This window comes from Emydura macquarii, unplaced genomic scaffold (assembly GCF_026122565.2).
Source record: "Emydura macquarii macquarii isolate MOO-44397 ecotype Brisbane River unplaced genomic scaffold, CSIRO-AGI_Emac_v2 contig_3295, whole genome shotgun sequence".
Taxonomy (NCBI): Eukaryota; Metazoa; Chordata; order Testudines; family Chelidae; genus Emydura; species Emydura macquarii.
Window position 1 is genome coordinate 3358023 of NW_027133432.1, and position 13343 is coordinate 3371365.

At 39.6% G+C, this 13343-nt stretch overlaps 1 protein-coding gene across 2 annotated transcripts in view; it reads right to left on the reverse strand.

Moving 5' to 3' along the window:
* Positions 1-13343, reverse strand: part of COL12A1 (collagen type XII alpha 1 chain) — a 128984-nt gene that overhangs the window by 85681 nt on the left and 29960 nt on the right. The window contains exons 14-18 of one of the 2 annotated variants that reach the window (XM_067532701.1): positions 12033-12305; positions 8297-8569; positions 4626-4898; positions 3768-4040; positions 2907-3179 (exon numbers count right to left, since the gene is read on the reverse strand). In XM_067532701.1, the coding sequence (XP_067388802.1) occupies positions 2907-3179; positions 3768-4040; positions 4626-4898; positions 8297-8569; positions 12033-12305 (1365 nt within the window). The remainder of the gene's footprint in view (positions 1-2906; positions 3180-3767; positions 4041-4625; positions 4899-8296; positions 8570-12032; positions 12306-13343) is intronic. The other variant, XM_067532702.1, reaches the window with a different exon arrangement.

The window sequence follows — 13343 nt, forward strand, 5'->3', positions numbered from 1 at the left end:
TTAAAAACTGCAAACTATTATCAGTTCAAGTTAATCTGTTAAACAGTCAATGTACAGTATGTTCTTGTCATTTGACAATATGCCTCTGGGCAGAAAAGGAAACTCTTGCCAGGCCTGCTTTTACTACCCCCTCTCCCAAGGGAAAACAGATTAGAAAAACAGTAGCTCTCAGAAACAGTTGATTGTTAGCTATCTACTGGATTTCCACTCACCACATTCATTGTGTTCACCATCATATCCTATTTCTGGGGTCTGACGTGTGGTTTTGGCTGAGTTTATGTGACAAAATAAAATGGACAGCTCACTGTGTTCCGGGGGGGGAATCTTCCTGCAGGTTTTCTCAAGTCTCATCTCTATGTCAGCCTGTGATTTGTGAAGTGTCCCTGTAACAGAGAGCTGGGGAACGGCAGCTGAAGTAGCACACTGGTCACTGCAACTCCCGTTAGTTGTCCGGGAGTAAACCAGACAACAATAGCTGTGCCTAACTGATAGATTGGAAATGGATTGGAAAGAGCTACAAAACTAATAAACACATTAGCCTAGAGTGTATAAAAAGGCACAGGAAGGATGTGCCAGGGTGGAGAGAGAACCAGAAAGAGGCAGGCTCCCACGTCAGTCCCAAGAGAGATCTCTGAGGGCAAGATCTCCTACCTCTTCTATCCTTGGTCTAAGGCGCTGAGAGTGAGATGCTACTCTAGATAAGGTGCTTCACAATACTGAGAAGGTGGGGGGAAACACTGTAAATAAGCCACATGTGGTGTTTATTAACAGAGTCTCCGAGTGGGCTGCATACGCAGAGGAAGATAGATGTGGAGGAGCATCACCCTGTTACCATCACCACAAATAAAGATGAATAATATTAGTGTTGCATGAAAAACATAATGGTCCCCTAGGGATACCTCTAATGCCACTAGTCCTGTTTCACTAATTCAATTATGTGGTTGGTTTAATTTTCTTTTCCTTTTAGCAGTTTCGGCTCGGTCTCATTTAAAATTCAACACAATTCTATTTAGTTGCATGTAAGGGAATCCTTCCACCATCCACTTCTGTGAGTCGAAGGCAAGCCAAAGCCATCAGATCCTGGCTGAGGAAAGATAGATGGCTCACTTCCAGGATTCTTACTAAAGCTCTCTGGTGTCAGATCCATATGTGTTAGAGAGAGGGTGAGTATGGAACATCTTCTGCAACATTCTCCCCTATGGAGCCTGCAGCTATACAGTCAAGGTCTAATGCAGTTTGAAGCAGTATTAACCTCCATAAACTTCCCTCTGACTGTTACTCCTCACCAACAGGTGGAGTCAGCCAATAGCTAAAAGAGGTTGAAGATCTGTGCTGTAAAAACAGCTGCTGGAACTACTGTAAACCTCCTCAGATCTGTATGAATGGGGGACAAAAAACCCAGCTTATTCCATGGGGTGAGGGAAGCCACATCTCCATCCTATCCCCAATAGAACAGTAAGGAAGAAAATCATGTCCCCTACACAGGAATAACTTCCATAGTATGGAATATGGCCCTTCATTTCTAATTTCTCTTGCTAAATTCTTCCTTCTCTACTGTGTTTGAACAGTTTATAAAACACTGAATCTCTGGAATATTTTTATCCTTGGGCTGGATCAGATAGCTATGCAAACATTTTATAGCTGAGATTATCTGGAGTTCTTTGGTAAAGTTTGCACCTGGATTCTTTTATGAGGAGAAAAGATGAGGCAAGTGCAGACCAAGTACTGGGAAAGATAAAAGGGAAGGCATGCGAAAACAGGAAGAGGTCCCAAATGGTAAACAAGGACTACAACTCGCACATGAACTGCATGTGGGTTTTTTTCCCCTCAAGAGAGACTCCTGGACTATGTACTCACTGACAGCCACAAATTCTCTGCCAACAGATCAATTTTTTTGGTTCGATTGAGCGGCAGTGAAGACACCCTCAATCGATCCAGAAGTCGATCTAATAAAACCACCTCCCCAAAAAGCATAGCACTGCATCGATGGGGATGCATTTCCCGTTGGTGCAACACAGTGGAGACAGCGCACCAAAGGGAAGATACATAGTCAACAGGAGTTATACAAGCTACTCTTTCGCCGGCAGTGTAGACCTGCCCCTTGAAAGGACAAGCCTGCCGCACAAGGCTGAACACACTGTAGAACAATTAGGTGTTGCAATGGAGAGGAAAAAGGGTGGATTGGAAAAAACAGGGAAGCGGGATTAGTAAATGCACCAATATACTTTTGGAAAGACCACATGAAAAAGGAGTTGCCTTATGTCACTACATCTACACAACAATCGAACACCTCCAGCTAGCCTAGATCAGCTGACTCGGGCTTACGGGGCTCAGGCTGCAGGCACTGATTCCTCCACAGGCAAATGTCTGTGCCAATTTCAGCATCAAGCAGATAGGCAAACCATCCAAGTATGCGCCTAATCAAACTTTCAACTCATTTCAGAAGTTGATGTGATACTGCTACATCATACCATTTCCATCTTAAATTCATGGGCAATGAGACTTAATTTTAAGTAAACTTCTAATCATAGCTCCAAAAGCTATCTTCATTTGTCTCCAAAACTGTTATCCTATTATTCTTATCTTCTTTACTTTTATAGGTTTTGTCTAAATATCGTCAAATTTCTAACTTACTATTTTGAATAAAATACTGTACCATACACTGAACACTAAATATGATGTCAATCCTCCTAAATTTTTGGAATCCTTTCATGCCATGAATCATGCAATTTTATTGAAAGGTTAAGGGCTTTGGCCAAAGTGTCCTGGCCTAGTTTAGAGGCTCTTCATACATATTTTTATTCAGATTTTTATTTATGTAGAAACTTCAGAAACATGCTTCAATTTGAAGCACCTAAAATGTAACCAAATAAATTAATGACTGTATATTATCTATAAATAATTACCTTCCAGTGTTTCTCCTTCTCCAGAAAGGGCGTCCCCTGCTCCAGATTCATACACGGCAGTCACGGACAGAGCATATCTGGTGCCTTGTTCTAAATCTCTCAGCACTTTAGTGGTAGTATCACCCCTTACAGTTAGCTCCTTGCTTTCACCTCCTTCCACTGGAGTATATGCTATACGGTACTGCTGTACTTTGCCAGGTGCTGCATTCCAAGACAACTTCATTGTGGATGTTGTAGCATCAGAAACTCTCAAATTTCTTGGATTTCCTCGGACTATACATGTTAAAAGACATTGGTAGCATATCATGAAACAAACTTGATTTCTTTCTTTTTTTAAGATCATTATAAGAGAGAGAAACATACATGCTTAAGTGATTTTCAATCAGACTTAAGTGATTTTCAATCAGACAAGGCTTTTTAACATCAAGATATTAAAAATAATCTGTCGCCAAACTATTCCAGACTTCACAGCCAGCTGCACCCTATAAGGCAGAGCCCTATACTGAGGCTGGTTGTGGAGTCCCAGCACTACAAGTCACTGAGGCTGAATGTTTCCAGGAGCACAAAGGACACATGGCCATTACAACAGACTTTTCCAGGAAGCATAGTGGGAGCCCCCTGTACAGGCAACACTCCCCACCTGTTCCTGCCCTCTCTGGTGGACACTAGCCATGGATAGTGCTGTGAGTAGAGGGATAGCAACTGTGCTTGATTCACAGAGATGGTCATAAAGAGGCTCTTTATAGATATTTTTTATTCAGATTTTTACTTTTGTAGAAACTTCAGGAATACGGTGCAATTTGAAGCACCTAAAATGTAACCAAATAAATGAATGACTGTATACTATCTATAAATAATTACCTTCAAGTGTTTCTCCTTCTCCAGGAAGGGCATCCCCTGCTCCAGATTCATACACGGCAGTCACGGACAGAGCATATCTGGTGCCTTGTGCTAAATCTCTCAGCACTTTAGTGGTAGTATCACCCCTTACGGTTAGCTCCTTGCTTTCACCTCCTTCCACTGGAGTATATGTTATACGGTACTGCTGTACTTTGCCAGGTGCTGCATTCCAAGACAACTTCATTGTGGATGTTGTAGCATCAGAAATTCTCAAATTTCTTGGATTTCCTCGGACTATACATGTTAAAAGACATTGGTAGCATATCATGAAACAAACTTGATTTCTTTCCTTTTTTAAGATCATTATAAGAGAGAGAACATACATGCTTAAGTGATTTTCAATCAGACTTAAGTGATTTTCAATCAGACAAGGCTTTTTAACATCAAGATATTAAAAATAATCTGTCGCCAAACTATTCCAGACTTCACAGCCAGCTGCACCCTGTAAGGCAGAGCCCTATACTGTGGCTGGTTGTGGAGTCCCAGCACTACAAGTCACTGAGGCTGAATGTTTCCAGGAGCACAAAGGACGCATGGCCATTGCAACACTTTTCCAGGAAGCATAGTGGGAGCCCCATGTACAGGCAACACTCCCCACCTGTTCCTGCCCTCTCTGGTGGACTCTAGCCATGGATAGTGCTGTGAGTAGAGGGATAGCAACTGTGCTTGATTCACAGAGATGGTCATAAAGAGGCTCTTTATAGATATTTTTTATTCAGATTTTTACTTTTGTAGAAACTTCAGGAATATGGTGCAATTTGAAGCACCTGAAATGTAACCAAATAAATGAATGACTGTATACTATCTACAAATAATTACCTTCAAGTGTTTCTCCTTCTCCAAGAAGGGCATCCCCTGCTCCAGATGCGTACAAGGCAGTCACGGACAGAGCATATCTGGTGCCTTGTTCTAAATCTCTCAGCACTTTAGTGGTAGTATCACCCCTTATGATTAGTTCCTTGCTTTCACCTCCTTCCACTGGAGTATATGTTATACGGTACTGCTGTACTTTGCCAGGTGCTGCATTCCAAGACAACTTCATTGTGGATGTTGTAGCATCAGAAACTCTCAAATTTCTTGGATTTCCTCGGACTATACATGTTAAAAGACATTGGTAGCATATCATGAAACAAGCTTGATTTCTTTCTTTTTTTAAGATCATTAGAAGAGAGAGAAACATACATGCTTAAGTGATTTGTTGGATCAGTTCCAGAGTGCTCAGCAAATTCCAGGATTCGGCACAGAATGCTGAACGGAATTTTTTAAATACAGCTTCACAGGAAGTTATCCACTAAGGCAAATTAGTCCATTTCTGATATTTTTAAGTGTTTTGAAATTACCATGATACAATACTTAATTTTGATAAATCGCTATGGAACATCCATGATATAGTACAGCATTTGGTGCCATCATGATAACATGTTCCATTGTCCATCTCCCCTGGGTACAGATGTCCATTATGTGTAGCCTGTGGACTCTCAGTTCTCACTTTTGACTAAAAATACTCAAAGTTCAATCCTGGAATTTGCTGAGCACTTGGGAACAGTTCCAGCAAATTACTTAAGCATTTGCTTAATTTTAAATGAGCCCATTGAAGTCAAAGGGCTACAGAATCAAGTCCAGGACTATCAGTAACAAAAAAAACAAATGAACAAGAATGACAGAGAAGTCAGAGTTTTTGCTTCCATAAATCACCATGCACATCTTTTAGGGGTATCTTTGATATAATATGGCACATTAACTACATTAAAATAACTTTAAGGTTGAGGCACGAAATTTATAAAAGCAATGATAATGTGAGCTAACAGTGCAAAATTATTTTTGTGGTAACTGTTTGTGCATAGGCACAGGAGCACATATGGTTCTTTACAGGAAAGTCCAACAATGCTACGAGACACTAAGTAGCACTCAAAAATAATGACTTCTGCAACATCGGGTAGGCATGGAATACTTTCATACCATGAATCATGCAATCTTGTTAACAGATCTAAGGTTTCTAGCCAAAGTGTCCTGGCCTACTTTGAGTTACTTGTGTGAAAGGTTCATTTTGTAACTCTAGACAATTGTGGCTATGCCACCTGTAGAAATGCAGTATGAGTGTTCCCTGAAGTTTTGTACTACCACTAATTTTTCTCAGTACTTCCATGTTACCACAGGGAGCCTCCACTGTTATGCAAATGACACCTTTACTTATAAACTATTTTTACCTTAGATCTTAGAACAACAGCTACCTCCCTGTCAGTTTCCCTGATTTAAATTTAGACTGCAATATTAATTTAATGTATTTCACTACAAAGTTTTGGTACACAAATTTCCTGATTGCACTCTGAACGGGATTTCAAATCTAGCTGACTCTTCTAAGAATCTGAACATTAATTAGAATCTCATAACTTTCATGTCACAATATATATCGTTACCTTTGGTTTGGCTTTCTCTTCTTTGAGAAAGTGACATAAATAAAGGGGCACTTCATATACTGGTTTTACTCTGCTGCTGTCATCTTTCAAAGGATCTAGATCTAACCAGTGAGACTTCTTACGTGAGTTATATTTACTTCTGTCCTTTTGTTCCTCCACTGACAAAACAGTGATCTTAAAATCTGGGCTGCATGCTTTTATATAAAACCACCCTCATATAAGGCAAGTTTATCATTTAGAAATTCTTAAATCCTGAACCACAACCAGTCTTTTTCATATTTTTCTTATCCTTGTTCCTTTACATTGCAGTAGTGCACACTCAGTATCAGGGCCCTCTACTGCCAGGTAATATGCAAATACAACAGACTACATAATCCCTGCTCCAAAATCCTTGCAATATAAATCCTTTGCCCCCTTTTACCTCTGAGATTTAAACTTTAATCTTCTGGTGACACTGTAGTTTGTTTTGGTTTTAGTTGTGTTTGACATATTCCACTCAGTATTTGGAACTATATCTCACAGCATTACTGGGAAATGCCTTCTTTTAGGGCCCTTTTTTCATTTACACTAAGAGCCCTTCATACTGCTCTCAGAGTGTAAAAGGGAACAAGTTCAAACAAGAAGCAAGACCTTAGCATATTCAAAGTGACAACAATTTCCTTTTAGTTTATTTTATTGATGTGAGCTACACTCTTATTTGCTGATATTTGATCTCCTAGGGGCCTCAAGGTAAGTGCATCATAAGGCATCATATTTGCTGTATTGTATTTTACAAAGTGTGTGGTTTCCTACTTACTATTAATAATAATAATACTTAGTTCTTATATAGAGCTTTTCCTCAGTAGATCTCAAAGCACTTTACAAAGAGCTCAGTATCATCACTCCCATTTTACATATGGGAAATTGAGGCACAGGGACTTGCCCAAAGTCACACAACAGGCCATTCGCAAAACATGTAATTGACTCTAGGTCTCCTGAGTCCCAAGCCAATCCCATATCCACTACACGAGATTGCCTCTCTAAACAAAATGGCAAAAGTTTATTTCACATGTATTATAAGTAAAAGGTTAAACTGACTCAGACTAAGAGCCAAATTCATCCCTAGTATTGTTTATCTCCATTAGCTTCACTGGATGAGTTCTAAGTACACTTAATTCAGGAGTAAAATGTATCTTAGCACTGAGCCTGCAGAGCTGAAATGCCAAACTTCAGTAATACACGCCTGACTAGCACAGAACATAGTCACACTTTCTTTCATAGCCTACTGAAAAGTTGTCCCACACACGAACAATTATTGCATGACAATGAGAATGTTCAGACAGCAAATACAACATCTACGTCTAGGAAGTTCTCCACTCCAAAGCAGAGGGACAGCAGCCTATCAACCATATAAGGAAACCTCTGGGTCTTGCTTATTCCTGTCAGTGATCTGTTAGCATTCATTTCCAGGCTCTTGCTCTTGTTAGTCACAAAGAGCTCTGTTCCACTCTATCTATGCATAGACTATATGTTGCTCATTTTATGTCAAATTGGTCCCTGAATGTCTTACATTTCGAGTAAACGTCACTTCCAATCAGAGTTTCAATACAGGTTAAAGCTCTGCCCACATTTTCAATCAGACAAGGCTTTTTAACATCAAGATATTAAAAATGATCTGTCGCCAAACTATTCCAGACTTCACAGCCAGCTGCACCCTGTAAGGCAGAGCCCTGTACTGAGGCTGGTTGTGGAGTCCCAGCACTACAAGTCACTGAGGCTGAATGTTTCCAGGAGCACAAAGGACGCATGGCCATTACAACAGACTTTTCCAGGAAGCATAGTGGGAGCCCCCTGTACAGGCAACACTCCCCACCTGTTCCTGCCCTCTCTGGTGGACACTAGCCATGGATAGTGCTGTGAGTAGAGGGATAGCAACTGTGCTTGATTCACAGAGATGGTCATAAAGAGGCTCTTTATAGATATTTTTTATTCAGATTTTTACTTTTGTAGAAACTTCAGGAATATGGTGCAATTTGAAGCACCTAAAATGTAACCAAATAAATGAATGACAGTATACTATCTATAAATAATTACCTTCAAGTGTTTCTCCTTCTCCAGGAAGGGCATCCCCTGCTCCAGATTCATACACGGCAGTCACGGACAGAGCATATCTGGTGCCCTGTTCTAAATCTCTCAGCACTGTAGTGGTAGTATCACCCCTTACAGTTAGCTCCTTGCTTTCACCTCCTGCCACTGGAGTATATGTTATACGGTACTGCTGTACTTTGCCAGGTGCTGCATTCCAAGACAACTTCATTGTGGATGTTGTAGCATCAGAAACTCTCAAATTTCTTGGATTTCCTCGGACTATACATGTTAAAAGACATTGGTAGCATATCATGAAACAAGCTTGATTTCTTTCTTTTTTTAAGATCATTAGAAGAGAGAGAAACATACATGCTTAAGTGATTTGCTGGATCAGTTCCAGAGTGCTCAGCAAATTCCAGGATTCGGCACAGAATGCTGAAAGGAATTTTTTAAATACAACTTCACAAGAAGTTATCCCCTAAGGCAAATTAGTCCGTTTCTGATATTTTTAAGTGTTTTGAAATTACTATGATACTATACTTAAGTTTAATAAATCACTATAGAACATCCATGATATGGTACAGTGTTTTATACCATCATGATAACATGCCCCCTTATTCTATCGCCTGTGGGCACAGACGTCCATTGTGGTGTAGCCTGTGGACTCTCAGTTCTCACTTTTGACTAAAAATACTTAAGGCTCAATTCTGGAATTTCCTAAGCATTCCGGAACACTTTCAGCAAATCATGTAAGCATCTGCTTAATTTTAATTAGGACCATTGAAGTTAATGGGGTACAGACTCAGGTCCAAGACTATCAGTAACAAAAAAACAAAACAAAAACAACAATATAACAAACAAAAATGGAGAGACAAGTAAGAACTATTTCCTCACATAAATCACCATGCACACCTTTTAGGGGTATCCTTGACATGGATCTATGATATTATATGGCACATTAACTACATTAAAATAACTTTAAGGTTGAGGCACGAAATTTATAAAAGCAATGATAATGTGAGCTAACAGTGCAAAATTATTTTTGTGGTAACTGTTTGTGCATTGGCACAGGAGCACATATGGTTCTTTACAGGAAAGTCCAAGAATGCTATGAGACACTAAGTAGCACTCAAAAATAATGACTTCTGCAACATCGGGTAGGCATGGAATACTTTCATACCATGTATCATGCAATCTTGTTGACAGATCTAAGGGCTCTGGCCAAAGTGTCCTGGACTACTTTGAGTTACTTGTGTGAAAGGTTCATTTTGTTACTCTAGACAATCGTGGCTATGCCACCTGTAGAAATGCAATACGGGTGTTCCCTGAAGTTTTGTACTACCACTAATTCTTCTCAGTATTTCCATGTTACCACATGGGGCCTCCACTGTTATGCAAATTACACCTTTACTTATATGCTATTTTTACCTTGGATCTTAGAACAACAGATGCCTGCCTCTCAGTTTCCTTGACTAAAATTTGGCCAGCAAGACTAATTTAATGTAGCTCTGTGCAAAGCTTTAGTACACATATTGCCTGATTGCACTCTGAAACGGCTTTCAAATCTAGCTGACTCTTCCAGGAATCTGAACATTAATTAGAATCTCATAGCTTTCATGTCATAATATGTTATGGTTACTTTTGGCTTGGCTTTATCTTATTTGAGAAACTGAAAAAAATAAAGGGGCACTTCATTTACTGATATTCACATTTATATATGACTTCATTATTACAGGTTTTACTCTGCTGCTGTCATTTCTCAAAGGATATAGAGCTGACTAGTAAAACTTCTTACATGAGTTACATTTACTCCTGTCCTTTTGTTCCTGCACTGGCAAAACAGTGATCTTAAACTCTGGGCTGCATGCTTTTATATAAAACCACCCTGAGGTAAAACCAGTCTATCAATTTGAAATTCTTAAATCCCAAATCACAATCAGTTTTTTTCATATTTTTTTTATCCTTGCTCATGTTCATTTACATTGTAGTAGTGCACTCAGAATCAGGGCCCTCCAGTGCCAGGTGATATGCACACAACGGACAACATAATCTCTGCTCCAAAATCATTGCAATCTAAATCCTTAATCCCCTTTTACCTCTGCGATTAAACTTTAGTCTTCTGGAGACGATGCAGTTTGTTTTGGCATTTGCTGTGTTTTGCGTATTACACTCAGTATTTGGAACTTTATCTCAAAGCATGTCTGGGAAATACCTTCTTTCAGGGCCCTTTTTCCATTTACACTAAGATCCCTTCATACTGCTCTCACAATGTAAAAGGGAACAAGTTTAAATGAGAAGCAAGACTTTAGCATATCCAAGGGTGAGATTAATAATGTCCTTTTAATTTATTTTATGAATGTGAGCTACACTCTCTATTTGATCTCCTAGGGGCCTCAAGGTAAGTGCATGGTAAGGCATCATATGTGCTGTATTGTATTTTACAAAGTGTGTGGTTTCCTACTTACTATTATTAATAATAATACATAGCTCTTATATAGAACTTTTCCTCAGTAGATCTCAAAGCACTTTACAAAGAGCACAGTATCATCACTCCCATTTTACATATGGGAAACTGAGACACATGGAGGGAGATGACCTGCCCAAAGTTACACAACAGGCCATTGGCAAACATGTAATTGACTCTAGGTCTCCTGAGTCCCAAGCCAATCCCATATCCACTACACGAGATTGCCTCTCTAAACAAAATGGCAAAAGTTTATTTCACGTGTATTATAAGTAAAAGGTTAAACTGACTCAGACTAAGAGCCAAATTCATCCCTGGTATTGTTTATCTCCATTAGCTTCACTGGATGAGTTCTAAGTACACTTAATTCAGGAGTAAAATGTATCTTAGCACTGAGCCTGCAGAGCTGAAATGCCAAACTTCAGTAATACACGCCTGACTAGCACAGAACATAGTCACACTTTCTTTCATAGCCTACTGAAAAGTTGTCCCACACACGAACAATTATTGCATGACAATGAGAATGTTCAGACAGCAAATACAACATCTACGTCTAGGAAGTTCTCCACTCCAAAGCAGAGGGACAGCAGCCTATCAACCATATAAGGAAACCTCTGGGTCTTGCTTATTCCTGTCAGTGATCTGTTAGCATTCATTTCCAGGCTCTTGCTCTTGTTAGTCACAAAGAGCTCTGTTCTACTCTATCTATGCATAGACTATATGTTGCTCATTTTATGTCAAATCGGCCCCTGAATGTGTTACAATTAAAATAAACATCATTTCCAATCAGAGTTTCAATGTAGGTTAAAGCTCTGCCCACATTTTCAATCAGACAAGGCTTTTTAACATCAAGATATTAAAAATGATCTGTCGCCAAACTATTCCAGACTTCACAGCCAGCTGTACCCTGTAAGGCAGAGCCCTATACTTAAGTTGGTTTGGAGGTGCACAGTCCCAGCTCTATGAGTCACTGAGGCTGAATGTTTCCAGGAGCACAAAGGCTGCATGGCCATTGCAACAGACTTTTCCAGGAGGCATAGTGGGAGCCCCCTGTACAGTTCCCCACCCGTTCCTGCCCTCTCTAGTGGAAACTAGTCATGAACAGTACTTGTGCTGTGAGTAGAGGGACAGCAACTGTGCTTGATTCACAAAGATGGTCACAAATTGGAGGGTGGCAGATTTTTACATTTGTAGAAACTTCAGGAATATGGTGCAATTTGAAGCACCTGAAATGTAACCAAATAAATGAATGATTGTATACCATCTATAAATAATTACCTTCAAGTGTTTCTCCTTCTCCAGGAAGGGCATCCCCTGCCCCAGATGCGTACAAGGCAGTCACGGACAGTGCATATCTGGTGCCTTGTTCTAAATCTCTCAGCACTGTAGTGGTAGTATCACCCCTTACAGTTAGCTCCTTGCTTTCACCTCCTGCCACTGGAGTATATGTTATGAGGTACCTCTGTACTTTGCCAGGAGCTGCGCTCCAAGACAACTTCATTGTGGATGTTGTAGCATCAGAAACTCTCAAATTTCTTGGATTTCCTCGGACTATACATGTTAAAAGACATTGGTAGCATATCATGAAACAAGCTTGATTTCTTTCTTTTTTTAAGATCATTAGAAGAGAGAGAAACATAAATGCTTAAGTGATTTGCTTGATCAGTTACAGAGTGCTCAGCAAATTCCAGGTTTTGGCGCAGAATGTTGATATAAGATCTAAAGGAATTTTTTAAATACAGCCTCACAAGAAGTTATCCCCTAAGGCAAATTAGTGCGTTTCTGATATTTTTAAGTGTTTTGAAATTACCATGATACAATACTTAATTTTGATAAATCACTCTCGAACATCTATGATATAATACAGCAGTTGGTACCATCATGATAACATACTCCATTCCCATCTCCCATGGGCACATTCTATTAGGGGATAACCTGTGGATTCTCAGTTCTCACTTTCGACTACAAATACTCAGGGCTCAATCCTGGAATTTGCTGATCACTCTGAAACAGTTCCAGCAAATCACTTAAGCATGTGCTTAATTTTAAGCATTGAAGTCAGTGGGCTACTGAATCAAGTCCAGAACTATCAGTAACAAAAAAACAAAGCAAAAACAAACAAATAAAAATTGGAGAGACAAGTAAGCGCTATTCGCTTCCAGAAATCACCATGCACATCTTAGAGTGGTATCTTTGGGATAGATCTGTGATATTATATGATACATTAACTATATTAATATAACTTCTAGGTTGAAGCACAAAATTTATAAAAGCAATGAAAAGGTGAGCTAACACTCCAACATTATTTTTGTGCTAACCGTTTATGCTCAGGCACAAAAGTACGTATGGTTCCCTCCAGGAAAGTCCAACCATGCTACAAGACACTTTAAGTACCACTCAAACATTCTGACTTCTGCAATATAGGGTGATCATGACAATAGACTGATTTTGTTCACCTGTAGTTGTTATTTATCATTTGTATTAAGTAGAGGTTCCAGTAAGTATCATGGCATCATTGTGCAAGGTGGTGAACCTTCAGAGAATAAAAGAGAGCCTGTGCCCTGGAGAACTGATAATTACTTGTATTTT